Here is a 26,015-nt window from a genome sequence, read left to right as displayed (position 1 = left end):
GATAGATAGATAGATAGATAGATAGATAGATAGATAGATAGATAGATGATAGATAGAAAGAACAAGCCAAGGGGTAGAAAGATGCAGCTAATTGAGGAGAGTGACTGTAGTTGCTGAATGAATGCATGAATGAATTAGCAGGCTTCCTTAAATCTCTTTACTTGGTCATCAGAAGGTAAACTTTCTGGTTCTTTTGATAACAAAATATTTCATCAATGGCATCTCTAAGAGAAGGGCAACTTCAAATCCATTAGCAATCCACATGAAAAAGGAGGCTGGTGAATTTACTGCTTCATAAAGAAGCATAGGTTTACCGAAGAGGCCAGCCACGTCTCTACTCAAGAGATGCAAAGTGACCTTCAAAATATCACTTCATTGGAACAAAATGGACTTCTGGCCAATAGGATCAATTGGTTAAAACCACCAAGCTGGTTTTTGCCTAGGTCATTGCTAACATTGGGCAAATAATTCCAGCCAAGAATAGGAGGCACACATGCTTTGTGATTACTGGTCCTGTGAAATTTAATTAGTACTAGAAACTTTGGTATCAACTTCAAGCCACGATAAAGATACAATACATTAAATGATGCCAGAACAAAGATGTTCTGCTTAGAACCAACAACATGCAAACACCAATAACCATGCAAACACCAATAACCATATAAACACAGAATACGCGTAGAGACTTTGTTATATAATGTAGTAAGTTAGGATTTTCTTATATTTTCTAGACTGAAGAAGGCACTGTTCAAAAAAAATTGGCAAATCACAAACACTAATCTAGACAGTACATTTTAGCTGCAAATATTTAAGCAACATATTAAAGTTACATTCAGTCGCAATGAATAATATTTTCACATCTCAAATGACTAGATAAAATATATAAAAATATATTAAATGTGAATATAGAAATCAGATTTTTAGCCCAAAGGTGACTAAAATCAAGCACTTTTTTCAAAAAAATTAGCCTTTTTTAAATTTAATTTTATTATGTTATGTTAGTCACCATATAGTACATCATTAGTTTTGATGTAGCACTCCATGATTCATTGTTTTCATTTAACACCCAGTGCTCCATGCAATATGTGCCCTCCTTAATACCCATCACTAGGCTAACCCATCCCCCCACTACCTTCCCCTCTAAAACCCTCAGTTTGTTTCTCAGAGTCCATAGTCTCTCATGGTTCATCTCCCCCTCTGATTCCTCCTCCCTTTATTTTTCCCTTCCTTCTCCTAATGTCCTCCATGCTATTCCTTATGTTTCATAAATAAGTGAAGCCATATGATAATTGACTTTCTCTGCTTGACTTATCTCACTTAGCATAATCTCCTCCAGTCCCAGTCATGTTGATGTAAAAGTTGGGTATTCATCTCTTCTGATGGCTGAGTAATATTCCATTGTATATATGGACCACATCTTCTTTACCCATTCATCTGTTGAAGGGCATCTCAGCTCTTTCCACAGTTTGGCTATTTCCACAGTGGACATTGCTGCTATGAACATTGGGGTGCATAAGGCCCTTCTTTTCACTACATCTGTGTCTTTGGGGTAAATACCCAGGAGTGCAATTGCTGGGTCATAGGGTAGCTCTATTTTTAATTTTTTGAGGAATCTCCACACTGTTTTCCAAAGTGGCTGTACCAACTTGCATTCCCAGCAACAGTGTAAGAGAGTTCCCCATTCTCCACAACCTCTCCAACATTTGTTGTTTCTTGCCTTTTTCCTTTTTGCCATTCTAACTGGTGTAAGGTGGTATCTCAATGTGGTTTTGATTTGAATTTCCCTGATGGCTAATGATGATGACCATTTTTTCATGTGTCTGTTAGCCATTTGTATGTCTTCTTTTGAGAAGTGTCTGTTCATGTCTTCTGCCCATTTTTTGACTTGATTATTTGTTTTTTGGGTGTTGAGTTTGAGAAGTTCTTTATAGATATTGTAAATCAGCCCTTTGTCTGTAGTGTCATCTGCAAATATCTTCTCCCATTCTATGGGTTGCCTTTTGTTTTGCTGTTTCCTTTGCTGTGCAGAAGCTTTTTATCTTGATGAAGTCCCAAAAGTCCATTTTTGCTTTTGTTTCACTTGCCTTTGGAGATGTATCTTGAAAGAAGTTGCTGTGGCAGATGTCGAAGAGGTTATTGCCTATGTTCTTCTCTAGGATTTTGACAGATTCCTGTCTCACGTTGAGGTCTTTCATCCATTTTGAGTTTATCTTTGTGTATGGTGTTAGCAAATGGTTGAGTTTCATTCTTCTGTATGTAGCTGTCCGATTTTCCCAGCACCATTTATTGAAGAGACTGCCTTTTTTCCATTGCATATTTTTTCCTGCTTTGTCGAAGACTATTTGACCATAGAGTTGAGGGTCCATATCTGGGCTCTCGATCCTGTTCCATTGGTCTATATGTCTGTTTTTGTGCCAGTACCATGCTGTCTTGGTGATCACAGCTTTGTAATATAGCTTGAAATTGGGCAACGTGATGCCCCCAGCTTTGTAAAAAAAAAAAATTAGCCTTAAAGGTCACCTTTCCAAATGACTAGAATGCTGGCATTTAGCCAAAGAAATTTAAACTGAGTGATACCTGCTGGTTGACCCAATACCGCTCTGTTCAAATAAGATGTTTTATTTCTATTATATATTCCCTATACCACAGCTGACCAGCACCTCTTTCTAAATTAGTTGATATGATCAGTGTGGTAAAAACAGTTTTAATAATCCTAATAATTTTAATAGTTTAAGAATGCTATATATGCATTCAAAATATAAAAATAGTAATAATTCAAATATCATACATACTCATGCACACACACAAGATATTTATTTCTGTAAACTTCCTGTAATGATGCCAGAGAAAAAGTATAACAAAAAATGTTAATCATAGTAGTTGAGATAATATTCAGAGATATTGGAGAGAAAAATGTCTTTTATACAAAGTAAAAATCATTTTAAGGAACACTATCTCAAGAGAGAGCCAAGATAAGTTGGACAGTCCACACATGGGAAGAAACAGACTCCTGCAGAGTCCTTTTTGGACTGGAAAATTATTTGCTTTGGAGGGCAGGAGATGTGTCTTGTGCATTGCAGGATGTTTAGCAGCACCCCTGGACTCCACCCACCAGATGCTTGTAGCAATATCCCCTGCTGTGACAACCAAACTATCCCCAGACATTGCCAAATGTTCCTGGGGGTGGGATGGTTGTAAAGTGTCTCCCAGCTGAGAACCCTGCCTTAGATCCACAACCACCCTAGTTGCAGCTCCAACCCTTGGATGCCAGCCCTGGCTGGCATTAGTTCCTGGCTTTAGATGCAGAGTGAGCCCACCTACACCAAGGTCAGACAGTAGGTAAGCAGCTTACTGCAAGGTGGAGCAGCCTCCCAGACTCTTTCTCTTGGGACTAGGTGAGGAGTCTCCCAAATCATGAATTCATCTGCAACTCATCCAGGAAAGCTGCTTAGAAGGCTCTAATCACCTTTTGAGGTCTTGTTCCTTTAAGCCAACTACCAAAACAAAGTGAAACTACTATGATAGCAAAAATGGTACAATCCTTTGAAAACAAAGCAGCAAAAAAATCCAGTGACTTAAAATGGTACATAAAGAACCTCATGAGGGAAAAATAAACAGAAACTGAAGGTCATCACAATCTTTTTTCTAAATATAGCTTAACATATATATTAACATATATTTTTAAATTCCTGAACTGATGTTATATTTTATTAATTTAATTGGTTTCCTATTTTTCATCACACTATTTAGTAACTTCATCTCTGTTGGTTTGGTATTAAATATAGGCATCCTTGTATGTTAACCTCAGGTAAATTGCTCAAATTGTAGTTTAGCTAATCTCTAAAAGTTAATGATCCCACTTGCCTCATGAGTGGGGCAGGGTCATAAAACAGAAAAACACCAGAGTAGTGTGGTGGTTAAGAAGAGCTCCATCACTTCCCTGCCATGCGACTTTGGGCAAGTTATTCTTTAAGCCAGTCTCTTGTTTTAAAAATAGGGACTATGATAGTACCTAGGGGCCATTAGGTTTGTTATAAGGACTCATAACCTAAGGGTGCAAAACTCTTTGCACAATGTCCGGTGTATAGTAAGGGCTCAATCAGCAGCAGATAATCCTTTTGTTATAAAAAATTAACATTTGCATGGTCATAATTAAAAATGATCATGAATAATCAATACTTTCATTTTATCACTCTCACCAGAATACCATGCCTCTAACAATCCAGTAAGTTAGAAGTGAGAACTGGAGAAAGAAGCAGTATTCACTGCAAAACAAGACAGTATTCTTCATAAATGCCACATTTTCTTTTTATTAAAAAGGAAAAGGAAGCAAGAGTAGCTAATTTCCCTTACTCAAGCCGTAACCCCTTGTTTGTCTTGTCAGGGTAATGGAACCAAGGTTTGAGATGTGGGTAGAACAGTCATTTCCCCACCTTGTCTCATTATGCATGGGTTGGTTCCATCTTGCAGCTTACATAGAGCATACCATCCTCTGAACAATGAGTGAGTCTGACATTTCACTGGGGCAAAAGACTTCCATCACAACTAACAATATTTGTGGGCCAGGAGTGGATCTCAAAGTGATTTCTCTTCTCCCAAGTCCTCATTCATTCAGAATTTGCTGATATAATTTATTCACCCAATGTTTACTGATTGAGGACCATCACCTGCCAAGAATTCTGCAAGGAACTGGAGGTATCTTGAATACTACAGTTGGGGCACTCACAGAGATTAGCCGTGGGAGGGAAGCCAACATTCGCTAAAGGGATCCAGAATTTCAAACTGAGCCAAGAAACGGTTCTTTAAAAGTGTAAAACCTCTCCCAGCCTGCAATGTCAGCAAAGACTTCCCTGAGTAAATGACACAAGAACTGAGTGGAAATCTCTTGGAACCACATTTCTCAGATTCCTTTTAGGGCAGGTCTGGTTAGATCCTGCCAATGAGAGGCACCTGTGTGAAATTTGGAGCTCTCTCCCAGGAATTTAAATCTTAACCAACACCATGATGTAAGAGCAATGGGAGGAGGGTGAAGGGGAGCCATCAGCAGAGATGCCTGACCAGACATTCTTGGTTATAAGATCATGGCTTCCTCTCCTTTCTCTTGGTCTCCTACAGCTGTCCTGGTTCTTGATCATTCTTAATCTGGTTCTACCGGCCAGATACTGGGGCTCTGGGTATCTGCCATAAACTCCCTTTTGCTCAAGGTAGTCAGAATTAGCTTCTACTGTTTGCGTCCATCAAGCAGTTTGCATCTGGTAATACATCATATTGCTCTCCATTATGCATGTCTATCTCCCCAACCAGACTGTCAGCTTCCGGAAGACTGGAGAATGTCTTATTTCCCTTTGAGCCTCTAGGACCTAGAGTAGTGACTGACTGACACATAGGAAACATTAAGTAAATGCAAAAAGAATACAATTTTCCATGTGTTAAAAAAATAGGTGGTTTACCAATAATAAATATAAAAGTGCAACTGGATGTTTAAACACCAAGAAAGAGCTCAGTTCAAAGTCCTCCATAACTTACATCAACTTTACACTAACATGGAAATCTCTATGTTCTATATTCGTCTCCTCAGATACTGTTTTTTGATAAACTTCATGAAGAAACCCAGTATGATAGTAACCATACTCCTGCAGCATCCTTACCTCTGAGATTATCATCATTCAGGATTTTCACTGCCACACTTCCAAATGGGTAGAATAAAGCTGCTGAAGTGGGCAGGTCCATACACGTCACCCCCAGAAGCCAATTCCACTCACCTCTCCCTGCCCTTTCCAACCCACTGGGCAATCCATGAAGCCCAGTAGGCAGATAGTGAACTTGGCTTCCAGAGAAATCACCATCTGTTTCTCTACCCCTAATAAATAAAGTACCTCTGCTCTATAAAGTGGGACTGAGACCTAGAATGAAAATGGAGATAGAATTTTTGTCCAATTTAATGGCTTTTTAAAAATTTCTTGGGTAGTAAGTTTACGTTGCATGAGCTACATAACAGTCTGAATTTGATCTGGTTCAAATAATGCTACCATGTCCTATAACCCTGGGCATTTATACTTTCCAAATGTACAATGTCATCAAGGTTTTATGACATTTCCTACAAAAACTCAATAGTCAGATAGCACTTCATCAACTGAAGTCTGAATTCAGGTATGAGAACAGAATGCAAAGCCTGCAGCTTGAAAACTGTACTGCTCCTCTGACTTCAGCATCACAGCCGTAAGAGGATAATCAACTGAACAATTTTCATACGTGCACATTTTTGTCCCCTACTAAAAGAACTCCATATCTGGGAATTATGGAATACAGCCAAAAATCCATGCTCGATAACTACTGTTTTCCTACAAAAGCTCACTCAGAGATATTCTGTCACCTGGGGTTCTCTGTTTATTCAACTTCACTTCCTTCCCCAAGTAACAAAATGCTTAGAGCATTGTGTCCACGCCTGCTGCCTAGATATGTGACCTATTCATGTGGCTTATGGAGGATACAAGATTTCTGAGACCCAGAGCTCTGAAGGCAAGACTGACAGATATGAGGTGCAAGCCTAGCTTTGCCAGGTTAAACATGGCTATGAAAGGAGCATACCCATTTCTATTGGCATCAAAACACAGTGCTGGTTGCCAAAGAGTCTATAAGAAAGAAATATTAAGTAATACTACATGTCTGACACTGACATAAGTTTATTATTTCTTCCATGCCAACACACCCTAATCCAAAGCTTATGCTGTTCCAATCCAGGCCTGCCCTAAAACAGCCAATTATGCTGAATGTGGTCAAAACTCGAAGGAGTCTCCAGTCCCAAAGACAATGTTTCATTGGCCCATTAGCTTCTGTATTAGTTCCACATTTTGAGTAGGTTTCTGAATTGTGTGCATTACTTCTTTGGGGATTATCTCTCCTTTACATTGCAGGTATAATAGAACACCTGCCCCTTCACTATGTTGCCAGTGGTATTATTTCCTGCTCAAATGGACTGGTAAATACCCAGTGAAAAAAAACTTGAAGCTGAAGAGCCTCTCTGAATACACATGAAATATTTCCTAATCCATTATCTAGATGGTTTAAATAAGTGGTGTTATAATCATGTTGCCCAAAGGAGCCATAACATACAATTGGCTTTGTTCTAGAACTTCCAAACTAGTTCTCAAAACTTTGAGCCTTGCTATTGGGGCAAAGTATAAAATTTTGCAAAATGCGCACATCAGCAAATGTCTTTTGTCACTTATGCATTGAAAGTACGTTCCCAAATTCTTTACCGAGAACATCAATGCCATTTATTCCTCAAGAATAAGACCACTTAGTCTCAACTCCTTATAAAACAAGCAATTGTGATGTTCTTCATCGATTGACACCTGGTGTCATTATCATAAAACTTGAGGTCCAAAGGAAAATGAGGCGTATTCTCTTAAATTGCAATGACCATTTTATTCTATTTTCTCAAAGACAAAAAAACAAAAAACTTGCATCTAGGTTGCATGACCTTGGGCAAGCCTACCATAGGCTTCAGTGTCCTTGTTTCCTGGAGTTAAGAACTATACCTGCTTCACAGGATTATGGTCAAAAATAAGTAAACAGTGCATGTAACAAGCATAGCAAAGTGTCCAGCATATAGTATTCAACATAAGTTCAAAAAATGTCAGCTTTCATCATTATTCACTGCCACAGATTTTAAAGGAAACATTTTCTTTGGAATCCTTAGTACCTGCCCCAAGAACTGCCACTCTGTCTCTCTGTTAGTCCCATCTGCCCTTAACAGCCCCATTGATTCAAGGGTCCTCGGTCATGTCTTCCGAGCTCTCTTCTAAACATCTGTATCAATTAGCTAGAGCTGCAAAGGGGAGATCAAATTACCAGGGCATTGTCTGTGAAGATCTCAACAGAAATGAATTAATAATGTGATCCATCAGATCACCAATACCCTGAGACTGAGGATGGAAGCCACAAGGGTTGGGGGTGGCTTCATGGGCATATGAGGCCCCATGCTCACCCAGAAATTCTCAATAAAGTTTAAATGATTTTCATTTTGCAAAATTATGTAGGTGGTTATTATGACCAGAGAGTTTTGATCAGAGTGATATAAATTGTTTTATGTTATAAAAGACCTACTCCAGGTTTTATGTTCAGAACAGCCTATAGGAAAGGTAAGGGTGGAAACGAAAAACAGCTAGGATGCTGTTGATATAAACAAGGTGGGGGATGATAGTGGCAAATGACACCAGAAGGAGGGACCAGTTAGAGTCCATTTGTCTGGAACTGCAACATGGGTGCCCAGCAATATGCCTGTCTGAGGCATCTCCCAGCAGTGGCTCCTCCTGCCTACCACTGGTTCCTGCCCAGTTTCCACGCTGGTACAAAATGGGAATTAAAAAAAAAGAAATTAGGGGCCATTCCCCAAATCTGGATCCCCTACAATGGAGAAAATGAGCTGCTGAAGGAAAAAAATTAAAGAAGGGCCCTAGCTAGATCAAGCATCTTCTATGTTAGGTGACTGTAGTCAGAACTTATTATATATTCTCTCATTGATTCCAATTAAAAGATAAGTGTAAGTGTTAGTCCTCCCCGACCAAAAAAAAAAAAATCAGTATGGGTTGAGCAAGATAAGATGTACTAAAATTTACATAAATTAAAGATGCATCTAAAATACCTTTAAGACCCACAGAATACATTCTTAAACTCTCCATAAGGAAAAAAAAATTAATTTTTCAGATTTGTTATTATTTTAAATGTATATCTAAATTTGTATAATTATCTCTATGTTAAAGCTGGAAAATATTAAAAAAATCATCACTAATTTAGTTTTCAGGTAATCAAATAGAAAATTCATCAGGCTATGCTAAAAATGGCATTATAAAAGCAACAGCAAGTTAAATACCAGTAAGTTTAAAGTTTATACTTCCTAATCTAAAGTCTTAAAAAATAGTTTCTTCTCTTCCACGTGCTCAAAAATTTCTCTGAAATGACAGACATGGATGATACCAATTCCCAAACTAAAGGGTTTACGTCAGCTACTCACCTTCTTCTGAAGAACATTAATTTTTCTTTCCTTCACTTCTAACATATCCTTCATGTCTCGAATCTCTCCAGCCAGTGTCCCCTTCTCTTCCGTTAGGTCCTGCAGCTGTTTTGTTTTTTTATTGAGAAAAGATTCTTTCTCCTCCAATCGTAACCTCAGTGCATCCACCTGAAGTCACAAAAAAGAAAGAAGGGGGCAGTTTTACACAGTGGTCATCAGTAACCATCAGTCATGCCCTGGGAGGAAGTGGGGCAGCAGTGTGCCTTTTCAGCACAGCATGGTCAAACAATTGCTCATGCTCATCTCAATGCCATGTGTTTTTCTGCCCTCGGAATCCAGTAGTTGTTTATCTCTCTTTTTCTCAGCTTCTTTATTTTCCATCATTTCATCTTCTATATTACTGATTCTCTCTTCTGCCTCATTTATTCTAGCAGTTAGCGCCCCCATTTTGGATTGCACCTCATTAATAGCCTTTTTGATTTCTACTTGGTTGGATTTTAGTTCTTTTACTTCTCCAGAAAGGGTTTCTCTAATAACTTCCATATTTTTTTCAAGCCCAGCTAGCATCTTTAAAGTGATGATTCTGAACTCTAGATCTGACATCGTACTAATGTCCGTATTGAGTAGGTCCCTGGCAGTCGGTACTACCTCTTGTTCTTTTTGTTGAGGTAATTTTTTCCGTCTTGTCATTTTGTGCAGAGGAGAATAGATTAATGAGAGAACAAAATGCTAGCAGAGTAACAACGTCCCCAGAAAATATACTCTAAACAAATCAGAAAAAACCTGAAGCAGTGGGAAAAGGAAGGGAAAGAGAGAAAAAAGAAAAAGAAAAAAAAGAAAAAGATAAAAACAAAAACAAAAACAAACAAAACAAAACAACAACAACAAAAAAACCAGAATGTGATCAAATATGATCAGTGCCACACACTAGATTTGGGGTGTATTTTGGTCTTTTAGAAGAAAGTGCCTCCCAAAATTTTAAAGAAAGAAAAACTTATATATGTACAAAAGTAAGGGTTGATATGATGAAGAGATGGAATATGACTGTAAAGATGGAAAGTATAAATTTTATAAAAGGAATTGATAAGAAGTTGTTTGAAAAAAGAAAGAAGAGGATTTAAAAAAAGAAAAAAAAAGGGAGAGGATGTGATTAGGCAGGGGAATACAGAACACCATATACTAGAGATTTAGGGTATATTTTGATCTGTTAGAAGAAACTATCTCAAAATTTTAAAAAGAGAACAACTTATATATATAAGCCAAAAATACGGGTAACTACTATGAAGGGATAGAATATGACTCTAAAAATGAAAAATAAAAATTTTTTTTTTTTTTTTTTAAAAAAGGGATTGATAAGATGTTGGTTGAAAAAGGGAAAAAGAAAAATTCAAAAGGAATAAAAAAAGAAAAAAAGACAGTTAAAAAAAAAATTAACTTTGAAAGACTACAGAATCATGGTAAAAAAGCCATGAATTCTATGTGCAGTAGTTCCCCAGAGCCGGAGTTCTGCCGTTCTCTTTGATGGGTAAACTTGGTCTTGGCTGGCTGTTCTCGCTGATCTTCTGGGGAGGGGCCTGTTGCCGTGGTTTCCAAATGTCTTTGCCGGAGGCAGAGTTGCCCCGCCCTTGCCCCCTCCCGGCTAAGTAATCTGCTCAGGTTTGCTCTCCGGGGCTTTTGTTCCCTGCGAGCTTTCCGTACAGCTTTGGAGGCGGAGAGTGAAAATGGCGGCCTCCCAATCTCCGCCCCAGAGGAGCCGAGAACTCGGGGCCCTGCTACTCAGTGAGCCCCCAGAGAAAAGCCGTCAGTCACTCCCGTCTCCCCGGTCTCCAGCCGCACTCCGTGCTCACCCGGCCTGTGACCGCGCGCTTCTATCTCTGGCACCCGACTCCGGGTGGAGTCTCCAAACCCAGCAGATCCCTGCGGTGCACTCCCGCGCGGCTCCTCCCAGGGGAGGAAGGTGAGTCTCCCCGGATCTGCCGCTTGTTGGGTCCCTGCTGGAGGAGCAGTGGCCCGACTGTGCCGCGGATCACCGTTTATGGCAACCCCGAGCTGAGAGCCCGCGCCTGGGCTCCGCCTCTGCAGCGGCTTCCCTGCTCCGATACCTGGGAGCTCTGCCACACTCAGGCACCCCCGGTCTTTCTGTGACCCGTGGGTCCTGAGACCACACTGTCCCGGAGGGTTCCACCCCCCGCTTAGCCACCAGATTGACGTCCCTCAGCACAGCAGACTTTTAAAAGTTCCGATTTTGTGCTCCGTGGCTCTATCACTTGCCAGAAGCGGCCGCCGGAGGCCCCTCCCCCGCCGTCTATCCTCCCGAATATCGCCTCGGATTCACTTCTCCGCACGTCCTACCTTCCAGAAAGTGGTCGCTTTTCTGTTCAGAGAGTTGTTGCTATTCCTTTCTTCAATCTCCTGTTGGGTTTGTAGGTGTTCAGAATGGTTTGATCCCTTTCCAGCTGAATTCCTGAGAGGAGATGAAATCCAGTTCTCCTACTCCTCCGCCATCTTGCTCCGCTCCCCTCTTTTTTTTTTTAGATTTTATTTATTTATTTGACACACAGAGAGAGAGAGCACACAAGCAGGGGAAGCTGCAGGCAGAGTGAGAGGGAGAAGCAGGATGCCTGCAGAGCAGGGATCAAGAGTGGGATCAAGACCCTAGGGTCGTGGGATCATGACCTGAGCCAAAGGCAGCCGCTTAACCGACTAAGTCACCCAGGCGTCCTATAGTGAGTATGTCTTAATTTTATAGTCAGAAAAAATGTTGATTTAAAATGACTGCCATTTATTTAAGAAGGCTCTTATGAATGTTTAGAAGTTCTTTTTCTGCATCCTTTTTTATTATTGCTGCTCTTTTTGTCTACAGAGTTCTCATAGCTCAGAACTCAAAAGAGCCACTAAAGATGCCTTCCTACATTCGTCAGCTCAGGCTGCTATAACAAAATACCACTTCTGGGTGGCTTAAAGAACAGAAATGTATTTTCTCACAGTTCTGGAGGCTGGAAGTCCCAGATCAGGGCGAGAGCGGGATTGGGTTCTGGTGAGAGCTCTCTTCCGGGCTCGCAGATGGCCACCTTCTTGCTGTGTCCTCACATGGCAGGGAGCAAGAGAGAATAAGGAAGCTCTCTAGTGTTTCTTCTTATGAGGGCTTCATCCTTATGACCCCATGTAACCCTGATCACCTCCTAAAGGCCTCATCTCTAAATACCATTGCATTTCCTTCACATTAGGGATTAGAGCTTCAACATAGGAAATTTGGAGGCATGTAGACATTTAGTCCGTGATACTCCTTTCACTCAAACTGGCAGTATACAGGATTTCTAGAAATTGCATCTAGAATAGAAAAAGACTAGCTGGCTGTACATAAAACATGAGTGATGGTTATCTCTTGATGGTAGGACTAGAGGTGATTTTCTCCATTTTCTAGGAATTTAAGGTGCCATTATTTTTATAACTGGAAAGAATAACAATAAATATTATTTTTAAAGGAAAATGAAATGCTAGAGAATATAACATTCCATAATAATCTTGCAGATTTCAGAATCTTTTTATTTCTTCTTCTTGGGGTTTTTCTGAGAATTAATAAAAATGTCTTCAACACTTGGAGCTCTTGGATGTTCACACGTAGTGGCACTCAATAAGAAGTTGTTTCTCCTCATTTTCCTCCATTTAATGAAGATGACAATGTTAAGTGATAATAGCAATGATTATTATATTGCCCCATGAGACAGGCCATCGACAGTAGAATATAGGAAATTAAAATGGAAAATAGCCACAAAATCAGGACAGATGTTTGCAAAGTTTTTCCTATGAGTTAGTTCTAAATAGAATAGGCCATCCATTTTCTTTACTTTTGGAACTCTTTCCTCTTCTAGATTCCTGAAAATGAATTGGTAAAAAAAAAATGAGTTAATTGTTTGTTTTTCATTAACATTCAATTACAAATGTGATATCAGCTCTTTGGATCTGTACCATAAAAGGGCAGGTACATGGTGTCAGGGACGAAACTTACAGTCAAACTTTCAATGTATTTTATTCCAAAGACTGGTTGGAGTTTAACACCTCAGGTTGGGGAAAGGTTTTTTCCTCTATAAAAGCTCTCTCTCTTCTTTTCTTTTTAATGCATCATTTCTTATTATGCTCTATCTTGTGTGTAGAGTCTGTCATTTCCTTAAAAAAATTCTCTGGGGTTGTTTTTTTTTTCTCAGTCTCACATTTGAGTGTAATATTTCTAGTTTTTTCAACTCTGAAAGTCAATAGATTAGAAATGTCCTGCAAAGTAGAAATGTTTTTTGTCACGCAGGGAGCTGCTTGCCAAATAAATCATGACGTTGTGATATATTATTTCCAGTTGCTATAAATTTTCAATATTTAATATATCAGTCATACTAAGTCAGGATTCAGTTATTTAATTTCATTGATGTCTGTATTCTAGATGAGAATCCTTTTCCTCATTAGTAGATTTTAATTTCCTTGTCTCTCAGAGTCAAATTCCAAGCTTGCCTTATAAAACCAGGCACATAGTATACACATGAACAAACTGTTTTTGTGTTTACAAGTAGACTAGAAATTGTACGCTGGTAAACTACATCTGAAATTACAAATTTGCCCACGTAAATGTTGTTTTTTAACACTTTAGATCACTTTTGTCACTGTTGCTTTGGTAATTTGATTACCAGGTATAGACAAACCTATCTAGGCAACTCTCCATATTGTATTGTCACATGATCTTTATTGAGAGCTTAAAAAGTAATCTCACAAATGATCCTCAAAAGTGAAAAACATAAGTTGTTCTGAACTCAGGGTTATGCCTGTATCATAGTTAATGTCTTACTACCCAAATTACTTTCTGGAATTCTGTTTTGATGATACTGAAAAAACAATTTTCTTTCTTTTTTTTTTACCATTTTTTTTTAACAACAGGACACAAAAATCGCTTCATTGGAGCGAAACATAAGGGATCTGGAGGATGAGATCCAGATGTTAAAAGCCAATGGTGTGCTGAACACTGAGGACCGCGAAGAAGAGATCAAACAAATAGAGGTTTACAAAAGTCACTCCAAGTTCATGAAAACCAAGGTATGATCCAAAGTTATAAACTTTTATACTCTTAGTGTGACTGGAAAGTTACGGTTTACATACATACTTTCCCCGAATACCCACATAACCTGTTTTATGTGATATCATGAAATATATGGACAATGAAGAAGAACACAAAAGATTTTCTTCATTCAGAATCCTAGATTCTAAAAAGAGATCAGGGAACATCTTTGGTCAAATTTCTACTTATTAAGGTGTTCAAGATTTTCTAATGAGTAAGTTTGGTGTCTTGGGAATTAACATTTACTTGTAATACTGTCTTCCAAATTTCACGAGTTTTCATAAGATTGCTATTTTGTGACATTTCTATCATTGCCAAATTTTGGCCCATCCCCCAGAAGATGACTGTCTCCAAAGGTGTTGATCTTGGAAGCCAATTTAACTGATTTCAACGGTATGAAGACATTTTGGTTTTAGCATAGTGTTTAAGGTAGAACTGACTTTGCATTCCAATACTACTGTTTGCTTAAATTGTTCAGCTTCTTTAAGCCTCAGTTTTTTCATCCATGAAATAGGCATAGGAGAAAGGAAAGTACCTTCTTCATTGGGTTGCTTTGACCATTCCAAGAGATTATGCATTTAAAGCACTTAGTCCGTGGCTGATCTCTAGAAAGCATTCAATAAATGTCAGGCATTGTTATTGATAGTGTTATTATTTTTATATTATTATTATTTTTAAATAATTTATTTATTTGAGAGAGGACAGAGAGAGCATGAGTGGGAGTAGCACAGGAAGAGGGAGAAGCAGACACCCTGCTGAGCAGGGAGACTGACAAGGGGCTCGATCCCAGGGCTCTAAGATCACGACCTGAGCCAAAGGCAGATGCTTAACGGACTGAGCCACCCAATAGTGTTATTATTATTATTGGTATCTGTTTATAAAATATAATTTTGCAATATTCATAAATATTTATAAAATATAATTATGCAATATTTATAAAATATAATTATAGTAACCTGTTCCATTAATTTATATTGGTATTGCCAGTTTTAAAGAATTTGGTTTGTTACTTTTCAAAATTAAACTTTGGGCTACAAATGAACTGAATGCCTAAATATCTATTATTTTTATACATGCTTAATTATTAAATTTATGAATAGCCCCAAGTAGGTCTTTTGAGACTTTGAGATGCTTTTATTTATCCCTGGATTTAAACTGTTTTGCTTCTGAAATAATAACCACACCAATTAAATTTTTTTTTCTTTTTTCTACCATGTACTCTTAAACACCCCTGGTCTTATTCTAAGTTTTACTTCTGTTTATTGCCTTATAAAATGCAACAGAGTTAAGAGTAATGCAGACTTCTATGAAGAACCAGTGGAAGTGGAGACAAAAAATGTTTAAATGATGGTATGATTTTTATCATTGTGAAATATTTGCATAGTCATTGCAGAGAATTTGCAAATTATAGAGAGGAAATAATATGTAGCATCTACTTCACCATGTCTGTGTGTTGCATGTATGTGCATTTCTCTACAGAAAAAACAAAAATTTTGCTTACTTCTGCCAACTTTACATTTGTAAGTTGATGTTGAGATTATGACAAAAAGTTTAAATGAAGGAGTGGAGGGAGATCTGAGGAGAATGTCTAGTGGATTTGAATGTAACCCTTTCCTTTCAAGGAGTTCCACAAAATGCAGAATGGGCTTCCCTGTTCAGCCCTCTCTTCCAGTTTCTTTTTTGCAGTCCTTTCCTCTCAGAGAGTTGAGCTAGGGTATAGCAAGCCCAGTGGTAGGGTGGCCTGTTGACTAAACAATGACCATTCTCTCTGGGATTGAAGCTATGAAGATAGGCGTGAACTCATAACGTCTGGGCAAAATTATTGTTTTGGCTTAAATTTTTCCTCCCCATCCTGTCATTCAACAGTGGGAGATAGTTCAAGGCACTTTTACAACTAAAAATGCCATGAAATTTGTTTAGGTAAATAAAACATGTATATGGTCTTCAGCAAGCAGGCCTTTATTAGTCCATAGGTGTCTGAGATACCATTGGTCCTTGAGTTGGTTTTAACTTTTAATATCTGGTTACTTTTAAGGGTTCCATAAGTGGTCAGGTCAGAAGGATGTTTGAGGAGAGAAATGGAGTAAGGCAGAAAGAGTGTAGGCTGACACATAAAGTGGACTCTGGCAGATCTCTAGCCTGCCTTTGCTAGTTGCATGATCTTGAGGAGTAATTTATGTCACTCAACCACTTTGCTCTTCTATGAAATGGGGCAACACCACAAACCTTAGAGGGAGACTCACAGGCTTAAATGAAATAATGTAATTAAAATGCTTGGCTCAAAAAAGTAGCTAATAATTATCCCCATTATTATTGAAGAAATATAACCAAATAATAATATTAATAATAATAATAAATGTCATATTTCACTTGACTAATGGGGAAAATGGATTTCTAAGAATATAAATAAAAATAAGATTTTATAATATGCAGAAATCCCTTATAGATTGATAAAAGATCGCTAAAAAGTATTAGTAAGAGTTAGTTTTTTGTATTTTCTCCATTGAAAGAATGTTCTTATTGGATTAACTCTTTTTTTTTTTTTAAAGATTTTATTTATTTATTTGACAGAGAGAGACACAGTGAGAGAGGGAACACAAGCAGGGGGAGAGAAAGAGGGAGAAGCAGGCTTCCTGCCAAGCACGGAGCCCCATGCGGGGCCTGATCCCAGGCTGGGATCATGACCTGAGCTGAAGGCAGACCCTTAAGGACTGAGCCACCCAGGCGCCCCTTATTGGATTAACTCTTAACATTCATTGTTTATACTTCATATCATTACTTCAATTGCTTATTTTTCTTATTTCTACTTTGAGAGGGGAGAGTGGGTATGGTCGAGCAGGTCTATTAAGACATAAGCTATTGCTAAGCATTTAGCCCTGAGTGCTTGTGTTTTGTGCTTTGTGGAATCCCAGAGGCTATGTGAACTGATTCCAGTTGGGTGAATCACTTGTCATGGAATTTATTAAATTTTAGAGGCATGGATTGATATTCTCTAAAATTGGATTATTAGCATAACTCATGGTCTATTGTAGCCTATTTGGATAACTTTTTTTTTTTTTTTAAGATTTTATTTATTTGACACAGAGAGAGAGAACAAGCAGGGGGAGTGGCAGGCAGAGGGAGAAGCAGGCTCCCTGGTAAGCAAGGAGCAAGGATGCGGACTTGATCTCAGGACCCTGGGATCAGGACCTGAGCCAAAGGCAGACATTTAATGGACTGAGCCTCCCAGGTGCCCCTGGATAACTTTTCTACAAGATTTATATGAATATGTTGCTTGTCAACATCATCGCAGACACTTGAAGGGTTAATTTTTGCAATAGTTGATTATACACATTGACAGAACAATTGTTTGGTGTCATTATTACAGTCTCTTGAACTCTTTCATTTACACAGAGTTGTGTGGATAAAGCTTTTGGTGGTGGATTTTTGAGCTCTCTGGTTCCCATAGACTTACTAAACCTTGTTTTTAGCACATGACACTGAGCTAGCTACCCAGGGGCTCTAAAAGTAATGCATATTCAAAATGTTTCTCACTTCAAAGCCAATACTGACCACTTAGTTGGGAAAGTAAGAAATGTCCTAGAAAAATTACCCTGATTATTTGATGAGAGGGGAGTTCACTTCTGGCTGGAGTAATGCAAGTAGTTTAAGTTTAGTCAGTGTTTTTTGTCTAAATAACCAAATTGGCAAAATAGCAATGATAGGTCTGGTGAAGAATGCAAACTCAAATCAGTGACTGAGCAAACCTAGAAGGATAAGTAAAAATACCATCCCACCCCAACTCCACACAGAGGAGGAAGTGGGAAGAACTCCAGTCTATGTGAAATGGCAGGTTTTCCAAAAAAGGAAAGAAAGAGGCTCTGAAGCTTACCTGGGGGAAATGGAAACGTAATTGTGAAACTCAAGGGTTTAGTGAGGCAGTGATAGAAATGGAAATCAGAAAGTGACTTTGGATCCCAACTAGCAAAGAATGCAGGCATAGTTGACTTTATAAACTGTTGTTTTAACAGTTTATAAAGACGCAGAGTCCTGGTAGAACATTTCAGAAATTCTTCTGAGATGCTGCATAAGGAGGGGAGTGGAACTCTGGGAACCAGATCTGAAATTGCATCTAATTTTGTTACTTCTTCTTGCTGCTTGTAATGAATATGTAGAAAGCTTTTAAAAGTGCCCAGAGAACTTTTTTACCTGGTGTTTTAGAGAGGCACCTTCAGAGTGATAACTGTTTGCAAAGGCAGGAGGCTTGGAGGTGCTCTTCGATCTGAGTACTTCTTAATAGAGATCTAAAATGAGTTCTATCATGATTCTTTGGAAGTTTACTACCTTTAAATAAAAAAAAAAAAAGATAAAAAATTCAACCTGGTCATGAAAAAAAGCTCCTAAAATTGGATAAACACTTTTTTTTTTTTTGGAAATTTTAGTCGAAAATTGTTTTTATAACCCATTGGTGATAAAATTGACTCAGCATTTGATTGCTCTTCATTAATAGGGCATGACCTCAAATCAGTGTCAATCTCAATATATAATTATTTGCTCCAAGTAGGTAATAAAGGCAGCTAATAATAATTCTTGTATACAAACTCATTTTTAGATATAAAAGTATGTTGAAATAGGTAATTTTAAATGTTTCAATGAAAATTTGATATAGAAACAATGTTGTGGAGTGTAAAGGGAATGATGCTTGCATTAATTATTAAAATGGATAAAGCATGTAGGTTGAAGGGAAAGGAAGTATTTTTTTTTTTTTTAAGATTTTATTTATTTGACAGAGAGAGACACAGCGAGAGAGGGAACACAAGCAGGGGAGCGGGAGAGGGAGAAGCAGGCTTCCCGCTGAGCAGGGAGCCTGATGTGGGACTCGATCCCAGGACCCTGGGATCATGACCTGAGCCGAAGGCAGACGCTTAACGACTGAGCCACCCAGGCGCCCCAGGAAAGGAAGTATTTTAAATAGCCATGTGAAATGGCATGTGCCTCCATTTTGATGCTGAACAGATGACTAGGACTGGTAGGGCCTCTTGAAAGCTTTGTGATTAAATTAAGTAGAGGTGAAGACCCAAATTGCTTTTATAAATATGATGTCATAGAAAAACCATGATGTAGCATGTTTGCAAAGGTGGAAGTGAATTGCAAAAATGTAAAAGTACAGTTTAGAGTCTCAACTTGTGCAAAGGCACAGATACCAGACATAGTTGGCCAGGATGGAAATCCCTGCATCTTGAAACCCTTTGGCACATACACGTTCTCCCTGAGAACTGAGACTCAAACCTGAAAACTTAGAGGACTCAGACTGTGCGGACACAATCTATGAGGCCATGAGTTACCTTCAGAAGCACTGTTAAGCCTTTAAGAATGGAATGTGCCACGTAAATAATTGTTTTTCTGTAGGGAAAGAATGATGGCATCCCCTGTTCTATATGAGGCTTTGTTCCTAGTGTAACACATTTTTCATCTACTGATCTCAGTACTTCTGTATTAGTCACTCCCTCTGTTTTAGGAGTTTGCCAAAGACACCACTCTGCTGTCTTAGATCTCCTCTTTTATTCTGAATTTGTAACACATTTTCTTATTAACCTCTGAAGGATTACAAACCTCATAACCCAACCTGCATGATAATAAGCATATCACTTTCTAGACATGAGGGCCATATCTGCAGTGAAAAAGAAGCTGTTTTCCTTGGCAAGGGAGTGTTTTCAGGGTGTTGGTTGTGTCACAGACGTAAGTGGTGGAAGAACTTTCAGATGAGATGAAGTGTTCTTGATGTCCACATGGACTTCATATAAAGCGTGTGATGTAATTCCGACTGGCTTTTCTTCTTGCCATCATCGAGACAGACCTTCCCCAGCCTCAGTTCTCATGTATGTTCAATTGCATCACTTTCCATTTTTATTGAGTTTATGGCTATGAAAGAAGCAAAAGGCATATTTTTATGGAATATGATTTTCTACCCTGTAACTGTATTCCCCTTAGAAAAGCCCTCTTCTGTTATTGTCTGCATAAAATATTTATTTAAAATTTACCTCATGGCAGTGATAGTCTGAAAGCTATTTAAAGCAACTGTCTAATATTTATAGACTGAAATAGTTTTATCATTATCAGTCTATTTTTATTGAATAAAGTAAGTGTATGTAGAACTTGTCATGTTCTTCCTTCCTCTTAAATACCATTGTTGATCAAGTTAATTTCATTCAAATTCCTCTCTCAATACCCCATTCCCATGCTAGATTTCTACTCTGATACTTGTAGAAGTTAGCTCAAATCATTTTTTTATACTATAAACATCATCTTTGCTTAGGCATGTAAAGTCCAAAGTTTTTTTAGCTTTATTTTAAGATGAATCAGTTTCATATGTGGAATCAACTGTATACTGTGCTGGCAGCTACAACTGCATGTGATTTAGAACCATACCCCATGTGAAGAATGCTGATCTTGCTGATCACAATAGATTTTATTTCTTTTATAATTTTAGTTAATCCTAATCCAGATTTTCCCTCTTTTTATTTATACTCTGTTTTTGTGAGAGAGAGAGAGGGAGAGAGAGAGAGAAAGGGAAAGAGAGGACTTACTTTTATTATAGGTAAAAATGGTCATAGATTCATGATTCATTAAATTATAAAGAAGAAATTTGTTTCATGGATTTCATCTACCTGATCAGTGCCACCATCTGTTCACACATACCCAGAGCATGTTGATAATCAATCACAACTCTTTTTCAGTGCATCTTTAAGCATACTCAGAATCCTTCGCAAGACTGCCAGTCACTACCAAATCTTTAAATTTGGCAAGCAAGATGAAACCTATTTCTCTCCTGCTCTAGTCTGACTTCATCCTGCAAATGGGATTCCATCTCAACCTTTCTAGTGAATTACACAACATGAACAATTCTGAAAAAGGGGGTCCTGTTTCTTTGTAAGCATCCTACTCTGTTCATTCTCAGCATTTATTGTCAGTAGTTTGGTTCTTGTTTATGCTAGATTTAGTGTTGAAAAGAACAAAAAATGCTGGATAAAATATATTTTCAAAACATATATTTTAAAATGTACTTAGGAACTGTCAAGTTAGAAAAAATCTCAAGGGCCAAAACTAAGCCAAAGCAGGGGGCTAGAGTGCTAACAGAGTGCTGGTTCTATCTTCTTGTTGGCATTTTCTAGACAGGTGAACTTGAGCATTAGTTTCTACTGTCATGGGGACATTGAAGGAAAGAGATAGAAGCCTGAGTCTATTTAAGATGAAGAGTCAAACAGGAATTCCACTACCACTACCACATTAAGCTGAGATCCCAGAGAGCCACACTCTTAGTACAAGGGTAAACTAAAACCCTCCCCATTGTACTTTCCTCTCCCCTAGACTAGGGGAATCCAGGAAAAATTATCTATTTTAAAACTTTGAGCCAAGTGAAAGGTAAAAAAACCTAGCTTTGAGAATCCATAACCGCAGGTGGCTCTTGCACAGATGTGCAGTGTAAGGTGATCTAAAAACTTCAAGTAGAGAGTGGAGTTTAAAGGGGTCCTTGGTTGATAGTGCCCCAGGTACTGGCAGAGACAAATGCTCTGAAGGGCCACATATTCAACTTAGACCTCAAAGTTTTTCTCCAGATAAAGTTCCAAAAAACATGAGCACACAGAAAAAAATTTTTTAAAATCACAAAATTTGAAAGAAATCAAGCTACCATAATTGATAGCTGGTAGAAAGAACAAACAGCACTGAGGCAAGGACTTCAGAAGTGGGAATTTCAAGACAAACACTATGAAATAAGTATGTTTAATATGTTTAAATAAATAAAACAGGGGATTGAAAATATGAATAAAGGTCAAGAAACTATAAAAATGCCAAGCACATTTAAAGAGAACCAAAAAGATCTCACTGATAGGAGGAATTCTTAATCTCAGGAAACAAACTGAGGGTTGCTGGAGTGCTGGGGGGTGGGAGGGATGGGGTGGCTGGGTGATAGACACTGGGGAGGGTATGTGCTATGGTGAGCGCTGTGAATTGTGTAATACTGATGAATCACAGACCTGTACCTCTGAAACAAATAATACATTGTATGATTAAAAAAAAGATAGTAGGAAGGGAAAAATGAAGAGGGGGAAGTCGAAGGGGGAGATGAACCATGAGAGACTATGGACTCTGAGAAACAAACTGAGGGTTCTAGAGGGGAGGGGGTGGGGGGATGGGTTAGCCTGGTGATGGGTATTAAAGAGGGCACGTACTGCATGGAGCACTGGGTGTTATACGCAAACAATGAATCGTGGAACACTACATCAAAAACTAATGTTGTAATGTATGGTGATTAACATAACATAATAAAATAAAATTAAAAAAAATAAAGACAACCAAAAAAGTGTCTAGAAATGGGAAAATATAAAAATGGAAATTTAAGTTTAATGACTAGGTTTATCTGCAGGGTGATCATAGCAGAAAAGACATATAATGAACTAGAAAACAATAGAATAAAGTAAATAAAAGATAAAAAGATGAAATGCATGAAAGATAAATTAAGATACACAGAAGACAGAATAAGAAGGTGTGACATATGTCTAATCAGAGTTCCAGAAGGAAAGAGAGATGGGGAGTGGGGACAGAGTCACTACACTGAAGCCATAGTTGAAGAGCGGAAAGCTGAGAATTTTCCAAAACTGCTGCAGGTACCAGTCCATAAATTCAGGAAGCTCAGAGTACCCCAAAGAGGATAAATAAAAAGAAATCTGTATGTTTACATGGGAGTAAAGCCATCAAATCTCAGAGGCAAAGCAAAAGTTTTAAAAGGCAGTTAGAACATCTGTCTGAAGAAGATATAGGAATGGATAATGAGTATATGAAAAGATGCTTAATATCATTAGTCATTAGAGAAATCAAAACCACAATGAGATATTACTTCATACCCACTGGAATGGCAATAATTAAAAAGACATACTAACAAGTGTTGGTGAGAATATGAAGAAATTAGAACCCTCATATATTGCTAGTGGGAATATAAAATGGTACAGTCATTTTGGAAAACCTGTCATATGGCCTAGCAATTCCACACCTATATATATACCCAAGAGAAACAAAAATGTTATGTCCACACAGATTTGCATATGAATGTTCTTAGGAGCATTATTCATAATAGCCAGAACATGGAAACAACCTGAGTGTCCCTCAGCTGATGAGTGGATAGACAAAATGTGGCATATTCATTCAGTGTAGTATTACTCAAGAATAAAAAAGAATGACGTACAGATAGATACTACAACATGGATGAACCTTGAAACATTGTGCTATGTGAGAGAAGCCAGTCACAAAGTATGTATAAGATTCCATTTATATAAAATTCCCAGAATAGATAGAAAGTAGATTATTAGTTGCCTAGGGCTGGGGATAGAGGATGGAGAATATGGAGAGTGACTTCTGCTGTACTCTTTAAGCAGTTGAATTGTATGTCATATAAATTATATTTCAATAAAGCTATTTAAAAAGGCAGCTAATGGAAAAAAGTCCCATTACCTCTAAAGGAATGAATTTGGAGTGATAACTTGACTTCTTAATAGCTTCTGTTAGCCAGAAGATGGCTGAGAAAAATATCTTTTAACCTAGAAAATTACTTTTAATACTGAGCAACAATATTAAAAAAATAATGAAGTTGAGATAGTTTTAGACAAAAATTGAGTTTGCCACCAACAAAATCCTACTAAAAGAAATTTAAATGATTCTTTTTAGGCAAAAGGAGATTTCTGACAATATCTGAGATGCAGGAACGAATAACAAACAAAGCTTGTGACAAATGTGGGGGTAAATCTAAACAAACATGGACTGTAAAAAAGTAATGATGAGTTAAAACAAAATAGGGAAGAAATGAAATACATGACAATAATGTGTATGTCAAGGGGATGGTGGCTGAACTTGAAGTGTCTCAAGATCCTTCTATTATTCAGAAAGAATGTAAGCATAGATTGACTTTAGACTTAGGTAAATTAAAAATGTAAGCATGCTATATTTTCTAGGGTAGTAACCTAAAGATTAGAAATGAGTGAAATAAACATAAAATAAATATAAATAAAGGTATAACTTTTAAATGAGTAGAGGCAAAAAAATAGAATAGGAAAAAAAGCCATTCAAAAGGCAAGAAGGAAAAGAGAAGAAATAGAAATGGCAGTGTATTTAGAAAGCACAAGTAAGGTGGTTGAAATAGAATCACATATATCTGTAATGATAATAAATGCTCCATCTAATTTTATCAGACAGGATAAAAGAATCTAGGTATATGCTATTTACAAGAGACATCTACAACATAAAGTTAATGATACATTGAAAGTGAAAGAAGACACACCAGCCAAATATTAACTGTGAGAAAGCTGTCGTAGACTTTATGGCAAGGAAACCATTTTCAAGCCAATAAATATAGACTATTGCACTCAATAATTTTTGGATACAAATTCTTTTCTAGCACACAGTACACAAAGTACATTTATGATAACTGATCACATACTCTGTCATAAAGCAAGATACCAATTTCAAATAATTAGTATCAAACAGACCTTATTCTCTATTCACAAAGCAAACAAGCAAGAAAAAACACAAAGATAGCTAGGAAACATCCATGTATTTGTAGAGTAAGAAGCATACTTCTAAATTATTTGTGAGTTGAAGAATAGATAATAATGGAAATCAGAAAATGTTTACGATGGAACAAAAATGTCGATACTACATATCAAACTAGTGGCATCAAGCTAAAATGATACTGACAGGGACATTTATAGTCTTAAGACATATGGAAAGAAAAAAGAGTGAAAATTAGTGAGATAAGTATCCAAGTCACAAAGTTAGGAAAAGAAAGTAGAATAAACCCAAAGAAAGTAGTAGGAAGGAGATAATTTTAAAAATAAGAGCACAAATTAATGAAATAGAAAATAAGAATGTTTGGGACTCCTGGGTGGCTCAGTCTGTTAAGCATCTGCCTTCGGCTCAGGTCGTGATCCCAGGGTCCTGGGATCGAGCCCCGCATCGGGCTCCCTGCTGGGCGGGGAGCCTGCTTCTCCCTCTGCCTCTCTCTCTCTGTCTCTAATGAATAAATAAATAAAATCTTTAAAAAAGAAAGAAAATAAGAATGTTAGGTGATCAACATAGCCAAAATTGGCTCTTTGAAGAGATTATTGAACATGACATGCCTCTGCTGAGCCTCATCAAGGAAAAGAGAATAAAATGAAAGAATATTAGAAATGAAATAGAAGACAGTCATAGATGCCATAGGTATTGAAAGATAAATGGGTTTTATGAAAATTTCCTGCTCAGTAAAGGTGAATATTTAGATAAAATGAAAAATTCTTAGGAGAAAAAAACTTACCAAAATTGACTGAAATAATTAGAAACACGACTATTCCTATAACCATTAGATAGATGAAGTAAGTAACAGTCTTTGGAGAAAGAAAATACCAGCTGTAGATAGTTTTACTGGTGATTTCTAATGAATGTTAATGGGAAGAAAATTTTAGTTTTACACAAACCATTTCGGAACACATTAAATGAGTGAGCACTCCGTTTAGAAGGCAAAATTGGTAATAAAACCTGACAAGGACAGCATCAAATGGGAAAATTACAAACCAGTCTTATCCATAAACATAGATGAAAGATCCTGACAAAATATTAGTAAGCTGAATCCAGTAACATATAAAAAATATAATACATCATGACTAAGTGGGGTTTTTCATAGTTGTTAAGGAGAGCTGAGCATTTTAAAAATCCATCTATGTAATTCATTACAATAACATATTAAAGGTGAAAAGTGTGATAAATCATGAGAAGCAGAAAAAATGTTTATTAATATTAAACATTCCTTAATGATTAAAAAAAAACTCTTGGCAAAGTTGTAATAAAAGGGAACTTTCTGAAACTTAAGAGTTCCTATAAAAAGCTAAAGCAAAC

The 26,015-nt window shown here is 37.6% G+C and overlaps 1 protein-coding gene across 1 annotated transcript in view; it reads right to left on the bottom strand.

Annotated features, from left to right (window-relative positions):
* Positions 1-26,015, bottom strand: part of ERC2 (ELKS/RAB6-interacting/CAST family member 2) — a 917,787-nt gene that overhangs the window by 389,694 nt on the left and 502,078 nt on the right. Inside the window, exon 7 of the mRNA XM_044912797.1 lies at positions 9,017-9,184. Within this exon, the coding sequence (XP_044768732.1) occupies positions 9,017-9,184 (168 nt within the window). The remainder of the gene's footprint in view (positions 1-9,016; positions 9,185-26,015) is intronic.

The sequence above is a fragment of the Neomonachus schauinslandi genome, chromosome 1, assembly GCF_002201575.2.
Source record: "Neomonachus schauinslandi chromosome 1, ASM220157v2, whole genome shotgun sequence".
Taxonomy (NCBI): domain Eukaryota; kingdom Metazoa; phylum Chordata; class Mammalia; order Carnivora; family Phocidae; genus Neomonachus; species Neomonachus schauinslandi.
This window is presented reverse-complemented; position numbering and strand designations above follow the sequence as displayed.